At 38.6% G+C, this 22,294-nt stretch overlaps 1 protein-coding gene across 3 annotated transcripts in view; it reads right to left on the reverse strand.

Annotated features, from left to right (window-relative positions):
- The window catches only part of MRPL13 (mitochondrial ribosomal protein L13), a 40,792-nt gene that overhangs the window by 17,224 nt on the left and 1,274 nt on the right, over positions 1-22,294 (reverse strand). Inside the window, exons 2-5 of one of the 3 annotated variants that reach the window (XM_066379420.1) lie at positions 19,378-19,501; positions 13,714-13,807; positions 9,927-9,987; positions 430-516 (exon numbers count right to left, since the gene is read on the reverse strand). In XM_066379420.1, coding sequence (XP_066235517.1) covers positions 430-516; positions 9,927-9,987; positions 13,714-13,807; positions 19,378-19,501 — 366 coding nt within the window. Of the gene's footprint in view, positions 1-429; positions 517-7,859; positions 9,296-9,926; positions 9,988-13,713; positions 13,808-19,377; positions 19,502-22,294 lie in introns of those variants that run through there. The other 2 variants (XM_066379417.1, XM_066379418.1) reach the window with 2 other exon arrangements.

Consider the following 22,294-nt stretch of genomic DNA (forward strand, 5'->3'; position numbering starts at 1 on the left):
GAGAAAAAAATGATAGCCTTTTCATCTTAATCCAATGACAGTTCACTTTATGATTTAAAATGTAAGAACCATTGTTATTATGGTGAACTCACTAAAATATAGAAAATAGCCTGACCTGCCATGGCGCAGTGGGTGGAGCGTCAACCTGGAATGCTGAGGCTGCCGGTTTGAAATCCCAGGCTTGCCTGGTCGGGGCACATATGGGAATTGATGCTTCCTGCTCCTGCCCCCCTTCTCTCTCACTCTCTCTCTATCCCCTCTCTCTAAAGTAAATAAATAAAATCTAAAATAAGTAAATAAATAAAGTGAAATAAATAAAAATGTAAAAAATATATAGACAATACTTCAGAGGTTGACACAAAATTATTGAAAATAAATACAGCAATTATTTTAAAAGAAGAGAAAGCATCACCCTGACGGGTGACTTACCTCATCTGGGAAAAGATGCAACCTCTGCATCATGGTTCTGCGGTGGAGGTTTTTTGGTAGCATGCCATAAATAGCTAGTTTTACAATCTGGAAAACATAAATGTAGGGCTCAGTAAAATAAAAACCCGACCGCTGATATAAAGACGGCAGACGCGATTGGGACTCGTGATGGGGACAGGTGGACTCGGACTCAATAGGAACGTGAAAGGGAAGAAGCTGAGACCCGAGTGGACACACGGTAGTGACAGAAAAGGACCTCCACTGCCTTGTACATTTTCTTTAGCCTATTTAATTCATTTTTATTCAGAAAAAGGATAAAAGTAAGGGATTAAAAATAACCTATGTATGTGCTGAGTTTTAGCCAGGCTAAGAGGAAGTTCTCTAAGCTTTCAGATACCTGTGGCTCAAATATTCTATCAAGTAGTGAATGGACAAGGCCCAGGGAAGCTTTCATCCTGTTTCTCCCAAGTGGGAGAGATCAGGAGGTTTCCAACTCAAACACTAAGCCTGACCATCCAGGTCTGAGACTGACTCGTGAGGTCACACATCTACAACAATGGTAACGGCTAACATTCATTGAAACTTGCTATGGGTATAGTGGTCAGTGCATCCATTACATTTGTTACAGTGATTATAACACTGAGTCTCGTTTCACGGATGAGGAAACAGATTTAGTGAGAATATAGAACTCCCCAATTTCATGTATCTAATAAGTAAGTGTTCACGCTCGAATTCAAACCAGGCAGTCTAACTCTCAGAACAGATACACAGTACACACAATCACACCTATCATGTGCTTCTCTCCATAATTTAACAAGACAAAAAGTCCCCTTTCTCTACCAAACCCATTACCAATATGGCAAACTAACGTATCCATGATTTACCTTCCCCTTCTAAGGTTATCCTCACTTTGGGTTAGAATGTGATCTCACATGTGTTGTGTCACCCTGTGCCCCATAATCTCCTGGGGGCCTCCTGGCATACAATGCATACACATATATGGTGAGCTCTTCATAAAACTACTGTATGAGACATATGGAGTGTTACACAGACTTTTATCATCTGTACTCACATTTCAAGGATATAATTTCACATGTATGAAAGCTAAATGCCAGCCCTGGCTGGTTGGCTCAGTGGCAGAGTGTTGGCCCACCGGCGTGTGGATGTCCCAGCTTTAAATCTTGGTCAGAGCACACAGAAGAACTGACCATCTGCTTCTCCATCCCTTCCCCTCCCGCAGCCATGGCTCAGTTTGAGCAAGTTGACTCTAGGCACTGAGGATGGCTCCATGGACTCACCTCAGGCACTAAAATAGCTCAGTTGCCAAGCAACGGAATAGCAGCCCCAGATAGGCAGAGCATCACCCTGTAAGGGGCTTACCAGTTGGATCCTTGTTGGGGTGCATGCAGGAATCTGTCTCTTTGACTCCTTGCCCCCACCTCTCAGTTAATTGAGGAAAAAAAAAAAAAAGCTAAATGCCCTAAAACAATACATGTTAGAACCGGGTTTCACAATGAAAGTGTTTCCCATTCCTTTTATTTTCTCATCAAAACCTTTCTACACATAAAAGCTAATGGCACCTCATATATATTTTGCATCTACTGTCTAGGTTAATGCTGTTAACACTTCATGTTCCTCAGTCACACAGGCACTTTTCAGGTGGTCAGTGGTCACTATACTTGACAGTGCAGACACAGAACACTTTCATCAAAGTGAGATTTCTACTGGACAGCACTGGTCTAGAAACTTGCCTTTAAAATTTTTAATATTTTAGACTGACCAGACAGTGGCGCAGTGGACAGAGCATCAGCTAGGGACACCGAGGACCCAGGTTTGAAACCTTGAGGTCGCCAATGCTCAAGTACTGGGTGGTTTTTAGCACCTGAGACTGATGCATTCCAACCAAGTTATCTTCAGCACCTGGGGCCACAGTCGAACCAACCGAGCTACTGGCTGCAGGAGGGGAAGAGGGAGAGGAGGAGAGGGAGGAGAAGCAGATGGTGGCTTCTCCTGTGTGCCCTGACTGGGGATTAAACCTGGATGTCCATAAGCCAAGCCAACACTCTATTCACTAAACCACTGGCCAGGGCCTTAAGATATTTTGAAACATTTAATAACCTACTAATAATCAGACTGTACTAATAATCAGAAGAATGCATTATCAAACCAATTCTCTGACAAGCCACACTCCAAGTGCTGATTCACAAACTGTCTGCTGCTCCAGACAGACACGCCGTGGAAGTCAACTGACCTCTTCCTTAACACGCCATTCTTTTTCAAAACACAGTCAAAATTAAGACTTTAAAAAAAAATTAATATCTTCTAATGAGATAATTATTCAAATGGATTTAACTCTAAAATATTTTCCAAGCTTCCATCAAACATTCTGTAATACATTTCAGTCTTTGTTTATATATATATATAAAAAAAGAAATTTGAAACAATTACTACATTACCCAATGCCAAATTCTCAACATCAAAAAGTTGGACTATACTGCCTCCTAGTGGACACTGAGCATGCCTAAATAAAATAAAATATTAGCCTAGCCTGACCTGTAGTGGCGCAGTGGATAGAGAATCGACCTGTAATGCCGAGGTCTCACGTTTGAAACCCTGGGCTTCCCCAATCAAGGCACATATAAGAAGCAACTACTACAAGATGATGCTTCCCACTCCTCCCCGCCTTTCTCTCTATCCTCTCTAATACTTCATAAGATGTGTGTGTGTGTGTATAGATAGATAAACTTAAATTTTAAAAACCTTTTAATATTAAAACTATAATTTGTTGTAAAGATTGTATACATTATCAGCAGCAATGACAACTTTTTCATACCTTTAAATGCAATCCATATTATCAAAATAGAATACTTTAATTTGACCTGTAAGTCTAACAACACATGTTATGAAACAGACATAAAATAGTTAAGCAATCTGAGTATGTTTTTGTAAAACAGGTATGAATGATAAAAATTAAAAATAAATAGTAAAGCATGGAACTTCTGAATGTTATGTCAGGCCTTATTATAACAGAACATGCCCCCCCCCCCCGGAAATTTTAAGGACTACCACACCAAACAAATGGTTGCATCTTGATGTTTATTTTGTTCACCATTTTAAAAAAATAATGTCTTCACTGTATAACTTTGCTCATTTTTAAATGCATTTAGCTAAAAAGCTAAAACAGTTGCTAGTGGGAAAATGCACCTATCCTACAAGTAGTTTCCAGACTGGGATTTTAAAGAGTTAAGGAAGGCAAAATGAAATTGGTAAGTGGCAAAGCGAGACCTTGCTTTAGCAACACTGAAGACTAATATTAAATATTAAGATAAGAAACTTCTCTCAGGAAATAACTCAAATGATAAAGTAATAAACATTAGTGAAGTTAATTATGTTGTTTAAAAAATACTTTTAAAAGCATGGCACCAACTGGAGGCCAGAAGTAGGAGCCAGCACTACCAGAGAGAGCGCCAGGGCCGGCGTTTCCCTGACGGCACTAGGTCAGTGCAGGGCTAGGGTTTAAAGGACTGCATTCTGGGGGCAGGTAATAGGATCAAAGACTCCCTCTGAAACTTAGACTTCCAACAGCAAGATAACACCCAGAGTGTAGAGTGAGGAAATGAAAAATCAAAGTCTTTCCTGATAGCTAATGCTAACTATGTGCCTCACCTCACAAGGCCTTGAGGTCCCCAAATCACCCTTCTAGTGAGGATCAGAATCTAAAGAATAGCTTAAAGAGGTCTGAGAAAATCCAGACGTATAAAGTATACTTCAAAGAGCCCTGCGCCCCCGCCAGAAGCTCAGTAAATCTTTCCTGAAGAAATTCACTTAAACACACGTCTCAAAGAATTCCCAGAGATAACGTTTCAGGTACATGAGCTTACCAAGTATCCTGAGGAGAAACAACTACCGATTCAAAAAGACCGCAAATATTAGAATCAAATATAAATGCTAAGAATCAAGTTTAAAATGCTTAAAGGAAAATGAGAGGGAATCAAATATGATAAAAGAACAGAAAGACTATTGAAACTGCCTAGCAAACGTTATAAACAAATAGTAGAACTTTAAGAATAAAATAATTGAAACTAGGTACCCAGTAATAGGGTCAATAAAATTAGACACAGTTAAAAAGAGAAATAGGCCTGACCAGGCAGTGGTGCATTGGACAGAGTGTCGGAAGGGGATGTGGAAGATTCAAAACCCCGAGGTCGCTGGCTTGAGCATGGGATCATAGACATGACCCCATGGTCACTGGCTCAAGACTGAAGGTCGCTGGCTTGAAGCCCAAGGTCTCTGGCTTGATAAAGCTCACGGTTGCTGGCTTGAACAAGGGGTGACTCACTCTGCTGTAGCCACCTGGTCAAGGCACGTATGAGAAAGCAATCAATGAATAACCAAGATGCCACAACGAAGAACTGATGCTTCTCATCTCTCTCCTTTCCTGTCTGTCTGCCCCTATCTGTCCCTCTCTTTGACTCTCTCTCTGTCCCTGTCCAAAAAAAAAAAAAAAAAAAAAAAGAGATAGAGAACTAGAACACAGATCTAAAGAAATTATCAACAATGCTGCACAGAGAGACATAAAATACAGGAAAGTTAATGAATCCTGTATAATAAAGTGAGACACTCCACTGTACATATAAATATAATCGGCTTCCTAAAGGAAAAGAACAGAAAAGAATAAAGGGAGTCGACATTAGAAGATATCAGAGCTGACAGATTTTCAGAACTGAAAACACAAATCCTTAAGCAAAATAAATAAGATCTGAAAAGAAGCATGAAAGTGAAACCCAAAGAAAAGATCTTAAAAGTATCCAGAAAGAAAAGACAGGATACATACATAGAAACAGTTAAACTGACATGTGACTTATCAGTAACAGAACAGAAACTAAAATCTGTTTAAATAATAGCTTCAAAAAGCTGCAAGAGAAAAAATGGTTAATCTAGTACTGCGTATGTAAGCAAAACTGTATTTCAAGAATAATGGCAAGGCCCTGCCAGGTAGCTCAGCTGGTTAGAGCGGTGTCCCAATACACCAAGGTTACAGGTTCGATCCTGGGTCAGGGCACATATAAGAAGCAACCAATGAATGCATAGACATGTGGAACTACAAATTGATGTTTCTCTCTACCTCTCTCTCAAATCAATAAGAGAAAAAAGAATAACAGCAAAATTGAAGGCAGTTTCAGACAAAAAAGGAGAATTCACTATGAAGAGAATGTTATGATAGGAACATCAATAAAAAGTACTTCAAAAGAAAAATTGAACCAAGAAGAAAGGCTGAGTTACATGAATTGTAGGCAAAGAAAATCATTAAAAAACTAGCAATTGTATAAAATAATAAGAATGTTGAATTTGAAAGGATTTGTAAAAATCTTGACTAGGAAAAGCATACTGTTTGTGAGGGAGAGTGGGTGTTAAAAATCTTCTAAGGGTCTTGATTTGATTTGAAGTAAATATATTGCTTTATCTTAGACTTCTAATAAACTCCAATCTAGAAGAAGGTAAGAGAGGGACAGAAAGGAGAAAATAAAATTTAGCCTAATAAAATCTAAAGTTAAACTGTAAAGTGTTATATTAGGCTAATACACTGCTCACCAAAATCAGAGGCTATTTCAAAATGAATATGAAACGATAAAAAAATCCCCTAACTTTTTTGAGCAGTATACTATCCAAAGAAGGTTAATATAGCTACATTGTGTGTGTGTGTGTGTGTGTGTGTGTGTGTGTGTGTATATATATATCGTTATTATATGCGGCTTAAGTGTCTGTTTGTCGCCGATAGCTTATTGGTTGCTTGCGTAACTGTACTAGCCAATGGGGTGAAGTTGCCACAGCATTCAAATAGTTCCGCCTTCTGGCATGCCACCTCACAAATTGAGGTTAAAGATTGGAGCAATTATTATGCTGTTAAGAAATCTTAACACCAGAAGGGGTCTTTGCAATGGTACAAGACTAGAGGTTCTCCAATTGAAAAATAATGTCATAATAGCTAAGTCTTTGACTGGCTCCTCTAAAGGTGAAATACATGTCATTCCAAGAATTAATTTGGCTCCATCTCAAACAGGGTTGCCGTGTCAACTGAGATGTAGACAATTTCCTGTAAAACTTGCCTTTGCTATGACCATCAATAAGTCTCAGGGCCAAACGCTTAAGCGTGTTGGTATTTTTTTTTTACCTGAGCCTGCATTTGGACACGGTCAACTTTATGTTGCCTGTTCAAGAGTTCGTGAAAGAACGGAAGTAAAATTAAAAATAATTGATGGTCCTCTGCAAGGCGATCTTAAAAATGATGGAAAGATCTACACAAGAAATGTTGTGTACAAAGAGATCTTTGACATATGAATTAACATTTTATTATTTAAATCACCTTTATTTATTGAGCTAGCGGTGGCTCTTAAGAAATGTACCGCCAGTGGTTTCCTTCATTGCACTCTACTTTAAGCAATTAAGCAAATAGAAGGGGGAAACCCCGTGGGGCAGTAAACAAAGGGGCGTCCTCGCCGCCTGCCCTGGGTAATTCAGTTTGAATTAGCAGACACCTTTGCATAAATCATTTTAATTACAATTTATAATATCTAGAACAGCGGTCATTTTGTATGACTGCCGGGCTTTCTAGTACACACACACACACACACACACACACACACACACACACACACAGTGTGTCCGTAAAGTCATGGTGCACTTTTGACAGGTCACAGGAAAGCAACAAAAGACAACAGAAATGTGAAATCTGCACCAAATAAAAGGAAAACTCTCCCAGTTTCATATTTATTCAGTGCAGTTTGATGTGGGTTCACACACAGATTTTTTAGGGCTCCTTAGGTAGCTATCCCGTATAGCCTCTACAGACTCGTCACTGACTGATGGCCTACCAGAAAGGGGTTTCTCCACCAAACTGCCGGTTTCCTTCAACTGCTTATCCCACCGAGTAATGTTATTCCTATATGGTGGCGCTTCGTTATAAATGCTCTGATATTCATGTTGCACTTTGGTCATGGATTTGAATTTAGCGAGCCACAGAACACACTGAACTTTCCCCTGTACCATCCACATCTCGACTGGCATGGCCATGGGCTGCTCCGCTGTATACACGGTGTTACGTCATCATCTGTGCATGCGCACATGCTGCCACATCATCCTACAGAAGCTGGGAGGGTTTTCCTTTTATTTGGTGCAGATTTCACATTTCTATCGTCTTTTGTATACAACACACACACACACACACACACACACACATAAAAGTAGACCTCACCAATAAAGGTCAGTGTGTACCCTGATCAATTTAGGAAGAGTATAATTCTAAACTTAAATTTATCTAACACTAAATCTTCAAGACCTACAATGCAAAAACTGAAAGAACTGTAAGAAAAAAATCAACAAATCTAGAACTGAAATTTTTTTTAAATTTAAATTACTTTGCTTTATCAGAAAAACTTGTATCACAGGTAATTTCTGATGTATAATTTTATTAGAGCCAGAGATCATCATATCTTCTAGAAAAACAAACCTCTGAGATTAGAATGGAAGACAAGAAACAGATTTCATTTTATAATCTACCTTTATCAAGCCATTCAGAGCACATCAATTCCTCTATGTATTACTTTTACATTTTATAACAAGTCGTTAATAGAAAACACACAAGCCAAAAACTTTATATCCTTAATCCTATAGTCAATTAACTTTTCTCAGATTTTTAAAGACACGATAATAAAACTCACTTCTTTTTTTAAATGTTTTTAGAGAGAGGAGAGGTGGGGGAGAAACAGGAATCATCAATTCATAGTAGTTGCTTCTCATATGTGCTTGGACAGGGCAAGCCCAGGGTTTTGAACTGGCGCTCTCAGCATTTCCGGTTGACACTCTATCCACTGCACCACCACAGATTAGGATAAAACTCATTTCAAATAACAACACCTCAAACACCATATAGGTTTGTAATGAGGTGTACCAGTCAGCTTTAAGCCTCATATTTTCTAGGCTTTAGCTGAAATACCCCTCACTCATTTCTTAGATTTTTATCAGTCCTTATATGGGGGTTATTTTGTTTTGAGCCTAAACTAAAATGCATTAATGCTCTATACTGAGAATATGCCATAAGTGGGTCTGACCCTTCAGAGACACCAGCGGAAACATAACATCCTGTGAACCGGTGAGCCCCCTAGTTATCCCTGCACTGGGCGTTTTCACACAATCATTTTTTCTCTGAGGCTGAAGCCTGTGGTTTGATCTTCTTAGCAGCTTCCAGAACAGAAGCTGGGTTTACTTTATCTCCAAATTCTTTTTCTCGGTGCTCGAGAAGAATGCCCTGCTCTCCTGGTCCCACCACAAAAACTCCCCCGAGGATGAAGCCTTCGCCTTCCAGGTTTCCAGAGAAGCCTCCGTTCCAGGCTCGGAGAAAGTTGTTCCAGACACCCAGCCGGACAAACCCCATGAACATCATCTTGCGCTTTTGAGGGCCATAGAACTTCTTCTTTTCATCCAGGAAGATTTCTCCTTTGAAATAAGGCTGGAAGTCCCTCACTTCAGTCCTTATCTGCTCCTTCACTACTGCATAGAGAGGGACGCCCAGCTCATCCAACTGGGGCTTCAGGGAGGCCAGGTCTGCGGCCTCCTCTCGACAGAGAAAACAGCCTGGCCTCCGCACAGCCATAATCACAGCTCCGGTCTTTTCCCAGAGCTCCTTTGCTTTGAAAGTCCTTGGTTCCTTCTCCAGGGTTTTCAGATCTATCTCCTCCAGGTACTGCAGGGTTGCCTGCTGCGACTTGGACAGAAACATGTCTGTGTTGGCCAGAAGCAGAGCCAGGGCAGCGGCCCCCAAGGCCCCCGCACCGATGGAGCACATTCCCATGGTGAAGAAACGTGGGTCCTGGAGGAAAGACATTTCTGCGTGGAGGCGGGGCCCATGTGCCTCGCAAGCCCTGAGTGCAACGCGTCCCGCTCGGGCTTCCCGCCCGCCCGCCTTCTCCCGCCCCCGACGCCGGGGGCTGGACCTACAACTGAAATTTTAATCTATCTCTTTCAGGTAATCAATAAGTCAAATGAACAAAAAAAAGTCATAATATAATAATATAAAAACTGGAACATTTCAACATTATTTGCTAGAATGGATATATATATATATATATTTATTTAAATATATCTCCCCCAAGATATTTTCAGCAAACACATCATATTTTAGGTGATCATACAGGTGTCAAAATTTTTTTTAAAAAGCATCAAAATTCTGTCTACGGCCATACCACCCTGAATGCGCCTGATCTCGTCTAAAAAGCATCAAAATTCTTTGACTAAGTGTAAAACGTATTAAATAGTAATTTAAAAATATATACAGAATTGAATGATAGTGAAATAATACTTATCAAAGCTCATGTGATACAGTTAAAGGGAAGAATTTACAGCCTTGAATGGTAGCTACATTAGAAGAGGAAAAAGACTGAAAAAGCAGTGTTTGAACCAGCCTTTCCCCAGACGTTAAGTAATAAAAAACACAGACTTACGGCCACCGGGTCCTTCTGGTGTAGCTGAGCAGCTGTCACTTGTTTAAACCCACCGGGGTAACTATCAAAAGAACAGAGGCAGTGAAACTGGGCGTAGGCCCTGGGACAGTGCTCTTCAATATTCTCTTATAACAGAAAAACTTTTCATTATGAAGTTATATTTATTTCTGGAAACTAGGCTATTCATTAGTCTTAAAAATTAAGTAGTAGCCTAAGTTATTTGAAATGCTTTTCTCTTTAAGTGGTCAATTCTCATTATTTCATAAAAAGTTCCACATTTTGGAAAATTTCTTGGCATAACTACTTATATTTCAATTGGAAGTTATTCATTTACTCATTCATTCATTTTGTGGTAGCTCATTACAGCTTAAATTAAGAAAGAAAAAGCAACAATCAAAATGTTTTGTATTCTCTGCCAAATTAGACAAAATGTTTGTATAAGCTAGTGGTCCAGTTTGGAAGAAATAGTGATAGAGCATCTGGTTCTGAAGTTAAGTTCAACCTCTAAACAAGTCTTGATCCTGTTTTATTTATTAACTAACATTTATATCTTGGTCCTTAGTAATAAAATAGTTCATTGTGTTCAGATCAAAATTATATATAAAATGGGTGAACTGGATTAAAAAGTGTTCATGTGAGGTAATACTGGTGGCAGCTCAGTAACTGGATTCTGCAGATTAACGCCTGGATCTAGATTTGCTAGTGGCTATCCGAATAGTAAGAGGCAACTCGCTTTACCGGGTTTTTTTTTAATTTGTTGTGTTTACATAGTTACAAGTGTCCCCCGAATATATCCCCCCTGTGTTCTCCTTGATACCCCCTTTGCCTCCTCCCCCTACCGCCTCCCCCCTTCCCTCCATGATTTACTCTCTTGCCCTCTATCTCTCTGTTATGTGTGTATACCTTCACTAATGTCTTTCCTTTCTTTGATCTCCTCCTCTCATCCCCTTTCTCCCTGGACTCTGACCCCTTCTCTGTCTCTATTCCGCTCCTCAGTTCACATTGTTCATTGGATTCCTGATATGAGTGAGGTCATACGAGTTTTTCTTTCTCTGCCTGGCTTATTTCACTTTTGCTTTACCTCTTTATACGAGTTTACTCATATAAGAAAAATAATGGCTGCCCCATCTTCTTCTCAAGGTGTGTATGAGAGTCAACTGAGAATATGTTTGTAAAAGTGCTTAAGAAATTTAAAACAAAAACAATTCAGATATAAGGTTTTATTACACTGAATGGATGAATAAAGCCTAAATGATTTTCAAGGAAGGAAAAAAGAAAATGTAAAAATCAGTGAATTCTGCAAGAAAAGTTTAAGATTACCTAAATGTGCTTCCTTTAAGTTTCTTTTTTAACAAGACTTAAAAACATTTGAAAATGATTTAAAGAACCATCTTTTAGGAATAAAATTTAAGAAAGCATATTTAAGTTTTCTAGGAGATAATTTTCAAACTGAAATTCTTTTGTTTTATGGAATTTTGGCTTCAGAAAAAGAAATACCTGTCTAGACTTCTAGTCTTGTAGTCTTTCTCTCCACGGAAAAATACTTTACCTCTTCTATGCTAAAGATGATCTATTTTTAACACTGGGATAGCAAATTCTAAAGTATAATACCATTTACATTTTCAGAAGTCTTGATTTTACACTGAAAAATTTGGACAGTTACTGTAAAATTCTGATTAGCGGATTAACTTGAATAATGCAATACTCAGGTGACTTGCTTTCTAGCTCTTTAAAAAAGTTAAAATATTTTAAATTTTAATTTTGAAGAGAAATGTTTGAGCAGGGTACATTATATTGTGCACTGAAAATAATACTTATAAAGGGCTCTCTGAGAATCTTATATTAAGTGAAAAATGATATATAAATGTATTAAAATATTGAGTCAAAGGATTATTTTTGATTCCTTCTTTAAACTTCTCTGTATTTCCTAATATTAACATGCATTAAGACTTTTATAACTAGAAAGTTAGATTTTGAATACATAATTGCAGTAAAGTATTGGGAGCATAATATAAGTAGAATGTACAAAGTGTATCAATAGAAACAGAGAAACAACAAGCAATGATTTTATCTAGAAAAGAGTGACCACGCCTGACCAGGTGGTGGCGCAGTGGATAGAGCTTTGGCTTGGGACACGGAGGACTCAGGTACAAAACCCTGAGGTCGCCAGCTTGAGCGTGGGCTCTCTGGTTTGAGCAAGGTTCACCAGCTTGAGCCCAAGGTCGCTGGCTTGAGCAAGGGGTCACTCGCTTTGCTGTATCCCCCCAGCCCCCCCCCACATATGAGAAAGCAATCAATAAACAACTAAGGTGCTGCAACGAAGAATTGATGCTTCTCATCTCTCTCCCTTCTCGTCTGTCTGTCCCTGTCTGTACCTCTCTTTGTCTCTCTGTCTCTCTCTCTCTCTCTCTCTCACACACACACACACACACACACAAAGAAAAAAGAACAGAGTGACCAAGATACACTGTAATGGGGATATCTGACGTACAGCCACACAAAGAACTCTGAAAGAACTACAGATGTTTAAAGCCCAAGGTAAAGACAAACCAGTGGGCACTGGCTGATCATGGTCTCAACATTATCTGAAGAACATTATGTAGCCTGACCAGGCGGTGGCACAGTGGATAGAGCATCGGCCTGGGACGCAGAGGACCCAGGTTCAAAACCCCGAGGTCGCTGGCTTGAGCACTGGCTCACCAGCTTGAGTATGGGGTCACTGGCTTGACCCCAAAGGTTGCTGGCTTGAAGCCCAAGGGGACTGGCTTGAGCCCCCAGTCAAGGCACATAAAAGAAAGCAATCAATGAACAACTAAGGAGCCTCAAGGAAAAATTGATGCTTATCATCTCTCTCTCTTCCTGCCTGTCTGTCCCTTTCTGACTCTCTTGGAAAAAAAAAGTTATGTCGAAGAGACAATTATTTTACACTGTCCCAAAGAGTAAGACCCATGTGAAAGCTATAATAATACATTATTACTCAATGGCATGAAGATCATAGTATAAAGCAGGCCATTTCCAAGGTGGAATGAATGGGCTGTCTTATGAGCTACGAGGTCAGTATTAGTTAAGCTCAGGCAGACCTACCTACAACTTAAAAGGTATGCTGTGGAGATTTTCGGTATTTTCCAAACCTGAGATTCTGCATACCACTAAGACATCTCAAGTACTTTCAGATGTTCAGGATGGTTCTCAAAATACAATAGCAGATGTATTGGAAATACAATAGCAGATGTATTGTATTGGAAATACAATAGCAGATGAATTATACATAACAGAAAGTGAGAAGATTGACTAAAAAATAATAATAATTTTGATCAGAAAGGTTTATGTGAAAAGTTTCCAGAAAAAACAAATACTGTCAGATAATAACTAAGATTTGGTTCAGGTTTGTTTTGTTTTTGATTGAGTAAATTATATATATAACATGAGTAAAATTAGTATTTTCTTAAATGCCAAATTTTGAAAATATATATTATTCTTTTAAATAATATCTATGGTATTTTTTTTTTAATTTATTGATTTTACAGAGAGAGAAAAGGGGAGAGGGGGAGAAAAGGAGAAAGATGGTGAGAGAGAGAAGGAGAAAGATGGTGAGAGAGAGGGTGAGAGACAGAGAGAGAAACATCAATCTGACCTTTATGTGCCCTGACTGGGGACTGAACCTATAACCTTTGTGTAACGAGACAATGCTCTAACCAACCACGCTATCTGGCCAGGGCAGAGCTATGGTAGTATTAAAGTAGTATGTTTCAACCGCCTATCTTCCATGATAATGGCATCATCTTACCCAGTGTGTGAAGAATATACTTTTTGCTCCCATTTGTTTCCAGAAAATGCAATGTGCCTTGTGTTCATTATGACAACATGATCACCGCAGTCACCTAGATTTAAAAAGAAAAAAAAAAGATAAAAAGACTTTGCATGAAAAATCATGACTTTAAGAAAAAGTGTCCTTGATTATTTACAAAGCTTATCAAAGTAACACATTAAAAATATAAAGCAAGTCCCAGTGCACCATTCAAATCCTTGAACAGTTCCTGTTACTGCTTATATAACATCTAAGTATAGAAAGAGTTGGCTAGCCATTTGGAAAATCCCAACACTGGAAGGTAAAAGAGAATTTAATAAAGATGCCAGTGCCCACAATACATCTTTAAAGGCAGACTATTGTTATTTCTATCATATCTTCATATTAATAATTACACTTCATTAAAAATGTTTATATTAAATACTTTTAAATATCTAATATAAATTTCCCCTTAAAAACAGAAGAGAAAATGAAAACAATATGCATATCGTTATAAAAAAGCATGTTTGCCAATAGGTAAATTGAAAACAAATGTAAAACATCACAATTTATTATTCTTCTCAAATTTAGAGAACAATAGAGTACTATGATCTTATGCTTACCTACTAACCCAAGGTTTTTTCCAACCACATTTAACAAGTCAAATTTAAACTGCCACCCTCAATGATGACTACATACATATTAGACAGGATGGGATGACCTGAAAATTAAAATATATGCACTGGAGTAATTTTCCAGTGAAAAGTACCCCTAAGTCTGGCTGTTTGTCTTAAAAAAACAAACAAAAAAATCTCAAAAGTAAACACGGAAATTTTCACATGAATGTCTATATATAACAACAAAAAAAGAAATCAGACACATTTATTAAATGCCTGTTCTACTAAAAGAAAAACAACCCTCACAAGTCCATAGTCTGTGCAGGGCAAGGGGAAAGGAAAGAGGACAAAGCAGGTGGGTTTTCTTCACGAGAGCCAAAGGGAATGCAGAGGCATGAAGGAAAAACCTGGGAAGCTTGCTGTGAGTGTGTTGGAAAGGACAGTTTGACAGTATTTGGTGAGTTAGGGTGACTGAAGTTCCTAAAAGTGACATCTGGTGGGCAGTTAAGGCAGATGGGGGCAAATGAGCATGCATGACAAATATGGAGGGTTACAAGATAGCTACATAAGTTTCTAAGACTGCTGAAATCCCATAGCCTCGCTCCAGGCATTTACCAGTGAAGAAGCTAAGGCCCGTTAAGATTAAGCAATTTGGCCCTGACCGGTTGGCTCAATGGTGGAGCATCGGCCTGGTACGTGGAAGTCCTGGGTTTGATTCCCCATCAGAACACACAGGAGAAAAGACAGTCTGCTTCTCCACCCCCCCTTCTCTCTCTTTTTTTCTCCTCCCACAGCCATGGCTTGAATGGTTTGAGTAAGTTGGTCCCAGGCACCGAGGATGGCTCCATGGCTTTGCCTCAGGCATTAGAATGGCTCAGTTGCCAAGCAAGAGAGCAGCAGCCCCAGATGGGCAGAGCATGGCCCTGCAGGGGGCTTGCCGGGTGGATCCCAGTCAGGGTGTGTGCAGGTGTCTGTCTCTGCCTCCCCGCCTCTCACTTAATAAAAAAAATAAAATAAAACGATTAAGCAATTTGCCAGCAGCTCACTCACCAACTTACTTATACCCTGTTCAGGCTCTTTCCACGACACCTATTTAGGGGAAACTGTCCCCATTCTACAATAATATAGCTGAGTGACAGGGAGAAAATGGAATCTTTAACTTTCCATTGAAGCTGAATTTATTTGCAAAATTAAGATTGCAAAATTAAAATAATGTTATAATTAACACTTGAAATAGACTGACACTTAACTGAACAGTAAGAGAAAAATGTGCAAACTGGGTATCTTTAAGAACATCAATTTTTTCTAACAAGTCCTTAAAAGATTTAAATAAATAATACAAGGCAGAATACTAGTGATTAAATTAGATCTAACCTAATCTTTGTTGCATTATTTAGTATACTAGTATTAATAACATTAACCTTTAACAACTGTATCCAACTTTTATTTCATTCCATGAAGAACAGAAGTATTTTAAGATACTTAGTAACTTTAGGTAATGCCTAAAAAAGGTTTCCCTCTGCTTCTTTTACATGCTTATATAGTCCTCTTTAGATAATTAATTTATGGGCAGGGAAGAGTGGAGTCTTCATGAAGAATAAGTCATAATCCAAACATCACCCTTTTTTTCCATTTATCAGTGAAAAAGAACTATGTTCAGAAAGTTCCCGAGTCCCAAATTCCGGAGGAAAGCGCTAGGTAAAAGGAGGAGGAACTACTTTTCCTAGTTCCACATAATTTCAATCTTGACCCAGATCTCACTTTCTTAAAATATAACCTTATAAATGGAAAGTTGATTTTCCACAACACTCCACAAAGTTCACTGGACCAATAAAGTAGTTCAAATATCATATAAGTTATGTTCAAATACATTACTGGTTAATCTTTATAGCCATTCCAGAATATATGACCATCATTTGTAATACTGTTTTTCTGGGAAATTGAATGTCAATTTTCATATAAACATGTTTACAGTGATTATGAACAAAACAGTACATGCTTAATAAATGCTGGTAAAAAGAATAAATGTTAGAAATAAACTAAATACATAACATTTGTAAATTGAAAGTTGCTTGCATGAGTTTTGATTTTAGTGACATCTTGTGGACAGGACAAGTTTTGCTGGTATGTTCTATATTACAGTTAGTGTGAAACAAAAATATAATTCAGCCTTTAAAACTTTAATTTCTAATTTCGTAGAAAAGCTATTCTCCATCCTAGAAAAGGACGACGTGACAGGCAGCCACAAAAGCACGTACAGAATACCACTGCAACAATGCCGCTGGTAAGGAGGCAGAATTTTAATCCAGGGACAGGTAAGTGCTATCGTTTAAGAAGGAAATTGGGTCTACTAATTATACTTTTCCCCAAATTTTGCATCATTCGCATTTCTACAGAGACAACCTAAGAGATCTTGTTTATCACCTTGTTGACATCTCTGCTGAGAAAGCAAATTAGCAGGAAAACAGCATGAGTGCTAAGAAGCACCACAGTGGAGTGGAGTAGAGTGCATGATTTCCAGTATGAGGGAGAAAGTGCCGGGTCCTGGTCCCAGTTCTACAATAACATAGCCGAGTGACAGTGAAAGGTCGCTTTATTCTTCTTGACTTTTGCATTCTCATTTATCAGTGAGGTGGTTAAACAAATAATGTAAAGGATGAAGGAATGAAATAACCGTATGAACTGGTATTCTGTGACTATGACATTCTTCTGACAACCCCCCAAAATGATATTTTTAAAATAAGGAGACTTACTATTAGTCAAGCAGAAGTCTGCTGATCACTGTTTCACTTTGCAAGTTCAGCAGATCCGAATTAGCCTCCTCTCTGAAAGTTCTCTGCAATCCCCACATCAACACCTGCAGTGCTTTCCTGGTCATTCATGGACATGCGCAGAGTGACGGATACTCTGAGTAGCGTATTGTACACGTTTCCAGCTGAGGTCGAACCCAGTGATGCTCTGATTTTTTTTTTACACCTCTTGTACTATAAACAAGTGTTGTCTTATGATCTACTTGATGCCAGGCTTTTTGGCATTTTTTAATTTTAATTAGTGACTTCAGTGTTTAAAATATCCCCCAAGCCTGATGCTGAAATGCTGTCCAGTGTTCCTAAGGCTGTGATGTGCCTTACAGAGAAAATACATGTCTTAGATAAGCTTCGTTCAGGCATGAGCTATAGTGCTGTTGGCCACAAGTTCAATGTTAAAGAATCAACAACATGTCCATTAAATAACGTGTCTTTAAATGGAAACACACACAAAACAAGGCTCAGTATGTACTGACTGGTGGATGAGAATGTTGTGACCAGAGGGTCACAGGAACTGATTTCTGTATTTCCAACCTAGGCACAATGGTTCAGTGTTTATGAATTCAGTATTCATGGTGACTATAAAGAAAGTAACTGCTATGCGTAATGAGAACTGACTGCACTTATAAAATACCTGTTTAAAAGTGTCAATTCAGAATATATTTCTGACAAGCTTCTATTATGGGCCAGACATTGTACTAAGTGTTTGAAAAACAAATATTAACATGATAAAATCCTTAAACCACATTCTCTACTTAATAAATTTTATGGCTTCTTTTGCTCCCTAACAGCAGTTTTCATTATGTAAAGGAAAAATGGTAGAGCAACAGGTACAAGAAGTTGGAGAAATCAAACATCCTTTCTCTTGCCCAAATCCAACCATGCAGAATATTCTTCCCCTCACTCCATAAACCCAAAAATCTAACTTAGCCTAAATGATGTGTCCCTGGTTAAAAGTAATGTTCATTTTCAAAACTGGTATTCGTGAATGCATGCAGTCACCCAACAAACATTGACTGAACTCCAACCTTGTGTCAAGCACTTTTAATAGGCACAAGGGACACAGCTGTGAAAAAATCGGCCAAGTTCCTTTCCTCATGGAATTTAGTCTGAGGAAGGTAGGCAGGTGATAAATATTTCCTATAACAAGTCAGGTGGTAAGTGAATGCTAATCTTTCTTCAAAAAGGCAAGCTAAGGATCGAGAGTGGAGGGCAAGCAGATGAAGGAGTCGATCGGGGAAGGCCTCTCTCCGAAAATAGACGACTGAGCCGAGATCTGACCGATGCGAAGGATTCAGCCACAGAGGTATCTGGAAAAGAGCATCTCGCAGAGCCAGCAAAATGCAGAACGGTCCTGAGGCAAAACCGTGCCTGGCGGACAAGGCGAGGCAGAGTGGTTGGCCTGAGCAGATCACCAGAAGTACAGAGAGGTGGGGAGAAACTCACGCAGGTTAAGAGACCACGTGATTAGGCCCTTGGAGGGCACTTGGTAGAACTTTGCCTTTTGCTCTGACTTTCATATGGAAAAAAGGTAACTGCAGCTGATTGCAGAGAAAATACCTACTAGTAGGCAGTAGTAGAAACAGTGAGGATGCTTTTGGAATAATCCAGGATAGAGAGTACAGTGGTTTAAAATTAGAGTAGAAGAAAGAGAAGGTAAGAGTTGGCCAGATTTCAGAAATACATATATATATATATATTTTTTCAGACATATTTTAATATACAACTGAACAAAGGGGAGTCACGGATGAATCAAAGACTTCTAACTTGAGCAACTATAAGGGCAGAGATGCTATTAGTTGAGATGAGAAAAACTGCATGAAATAGGCTGGTCTTGGGGGAGAAAAATCATGAAATAAAACATCTCCAAATGGACTTATTCTATTGGATACGTCAATTAGACACCCAGGATTTTTCCGAATAGAAATCTGGCTATGTGAGTCTAGAATACAGGGGGGGAAAAAATCAAAACTGGAGACATCACTTTGGGAGCCATTAGCATATAGATTATATGCATTTAGAGATATGAGGTTGGTATAAAATGGGGTTGTCTCAGGCAAACTGGTCTGTAAGGTTTTCCTATGACTAAACCATATTCATTTTAGTGTCCTAGTGGCTTTTTGGCAAGAACAAAATAAAGGATCATCAGGAAAAAATGAGGTCCCTAAAAGCTGCCCAAACTACCTCAAGATTCTATTCTGCCATGTGGTTATTACTGACAGAGCTAAAATGATACTCACTTAGTTGATGATACACAGGCTTATGCAATCCTTGAAGTTTAATTGATGCCACAGCAGCAAGTTTGCCAGGGGGCTGCAGTTTCCCATCTAAGAGATACCAAACTCGAGCAAAAGTGGCCCATTGCTTGAAAATGCAGAAGAGGACACAAATAAAATTCTAATTAAAATAGAAATAATTATTATACAGCATCATATGTATTCCACAGTTAATGCCAATAACTACTTTTAAATAAAGGTCCTATCACTAAACAATTTTTAGTTTTGCTTTTATTTCTATTGCTGAAAAAGGAGGGGGGGTCTTTTCTGATTATTCTGCAAAGGTTAACACGATAATTTTTCCTGCCTGCTTTTTTACTGGTAATACACATCACTCTTTATTAAAAACATTCCAAAGATTTATTTCCCTTTACATTATTGACTCAATTTTTTTGTAACACATAGCATAGCATCGGGAGGGGCAATAAACACGTACGAAGTAGAAGTTGTTTATGGGGGCCTTCAATAAATATATATATAAATAAAATGTAGATATATAAATACAAATATACATAAATATAAATATTATATATGTATATATATAAAAGTGTGTGTGTGTGTGTATAATATATATATTGATATATATATTTTTTGAGAGAGAGAGAGGCAGGGAGCTAGAAACAGGAGCATGGAACTGCTCCTTCATGTGCCCTTTGAACTGGCAACCTCCACGCATAGGGACAATGCTCCAACCGACTGAGCTATCCAGCCAAGGCTTAAAAATACTTTGACGTTAGTGGATTTATTACATTGAAAGATGAGTGGCCAATTAGGAATTGAAGACTATTCAGGAGTTTAAATCAGAGGGAAAGTTAATCGGAGAATGTAGCTGGGAAAGTATAGATGGATGATGTTGAATAAACCTAAATTTAAAAAACTGCCTTAAACATCTTCAGGCTGGCTTAGGTATAGACCAGCAGTGCCTTCAAACTCTAAGACACTTAGAGCCCAGAAAGATCTAGACCAGATGTTTCCTTTATGCACATACACAAGCAGCTAAACCAGGGGTCCCCAAACTTTTTACACAGGGGGCCAGTTCACTGTCCCTCAGACCGTTGGAGGGCCGGATTATAAAAAACAACAACAACTATGAACAAATCCCTATGCACACTGCACATCTTATTTTAAAGTAAAAAACAAAACGGGAACAAATACAATATTTAAAATAAAGAACAAGTAAATTTAAATAAACAAACTGACCAGTATTTCAATGGGAACTATGGGCCTGCTTTTGGCTAATGAGATGGTCAATGTCCGGTTCCATATTTGTCACTGCTAGCCGTAACAAGTGATATGACGCGCTTCCGGAGCTGTGACGCATGCGGCTCACATCACAGGAAGTAGTACTGTCCATGAGCAATGCAGCCCTTTGCATCCGCATCCTGTGCTCCTCTCACTGACCGCCAATGAAAGAGGTGCCCCTTCCAGAAGTGCGGCAGGGGCGGGTAAATGGCCTCAGGGTGCCGCATGCGGCCTGTGGGCTGTAGTTTGGGGACCCCTGAGCTAAACAATGCCAGAAAAAAAAATACAAGGCTAGCTAGCTAGTTTTAAACTTAATGACCACAAACTTCAAATCAGCCTGTAAAACTGCTTACCAATTCTGTTTTATTTTTCTAGTCTCTGTCTAGTTCCCCAAGCATATCTTTTGTCAGATTTACCCCTACTTTATATATTTTGATGACACTATAAATGGTATTTTTAATTTAAATTTCTGATTGCTTGTTACTAGTATATAGAAATAAACTTCACTTTTGTCTATTGGTCTTGTATACTGCAACCTTGCTAGAGATACTTATCAGTTCTAGTAGCTTTTCGTAGGTTCTGATTTTTTTTACACAGATGATCATGCCTTTTATAAATAAAGACAGCTTCTAGTTCATGCCCGTTATCTTTTCCCTACCACTGCAGCATATGAACTAATGAAATGATTCAAACTGCAGGAAATCTACAGGACAACCTTCTTTCTTCAATAAATTGCAAGAAAAAGAAAAGATGATAATAGGAATCTGTTTATTAAAAGACAAACAATAACTTTTATTGGATTTTGGACCCTACTCCAAAAGAACAAAGTATAAAAATATTATGAATTTGTATAATATGTGATATATGATAACCTTGGAAATCTGGACACATACTGATATTTTATATTAAGGAATCAGTTAACTTTTCATTTAGTTTTGATAAATATTGTGATTTTTTAAAAATCCTTACCTTGTAAAGAATATATTGAAATATTTACTGATGAAATAATGAGTCTAAGCTTTACCTCAATTCATAAAGGAAAGAAAGTGAATGGGGGTACAGATAGAATCATAGTGGCTCGCTGTTTTCTGATAGTGGGTGATGTCTCCTTTTATATATGACTGAAATTCTCCATAATAAAATTTAAAAGAAAAGTAAATCCTGACTTCAGTACTCCATCAGCAACTGCCTCATTTCTTTCCTCTCCTTGATCTTGACTCCAATTCGTCTCTCCAAGGTCTCTTTTTAAGATACCCCAACCTGGCTTGTGTCTTCCCACACCCATCACTATCACTCTACTGCCTGCCAAAGTTACCATGACCTTCATGCTGCTAAATCCATAGGGCAATTCCAAGTCCTCCATACAGTTGGTCATTTTTCTCCCCTGGGTATTTTTTCTTCAATTGATATCCAGGACACCACCCTGTGTTGGTTTCATTCCCCCTACTCTGCTGGCTCTCCTGTTATCTCTTGCCTCTGAAATGTTCCAAAATTCAGTTGTAGTCCCCCTGTCTTCTCTATACTCCATTTCTCAATGACTGCATCCAGACCCATACCTTTAAATGACACATGTATGGTGATGACACCCAAATTTTCATTTCTAGCCTGGGCCTCTTTCTTGAACTCTATACTTGGATCC

The sequence above is a fragment of the Saccopteryx leptura genome, chromosome 3 (assembly GCF_036850995.1).
Source record: "Saccopteryx leptura isolate mSacLep1 chromosome 3, mSacLep1_pri_phased_curated, whole genome shotgun sequence".
In the NCBI taxonomy this organism is placed as follows: Eukaryota; Metazoa; Chordata; class Mammalia; order Chiroptera; family Emballonuridae; genus Saccopteryx; species Saccopteryx leptura.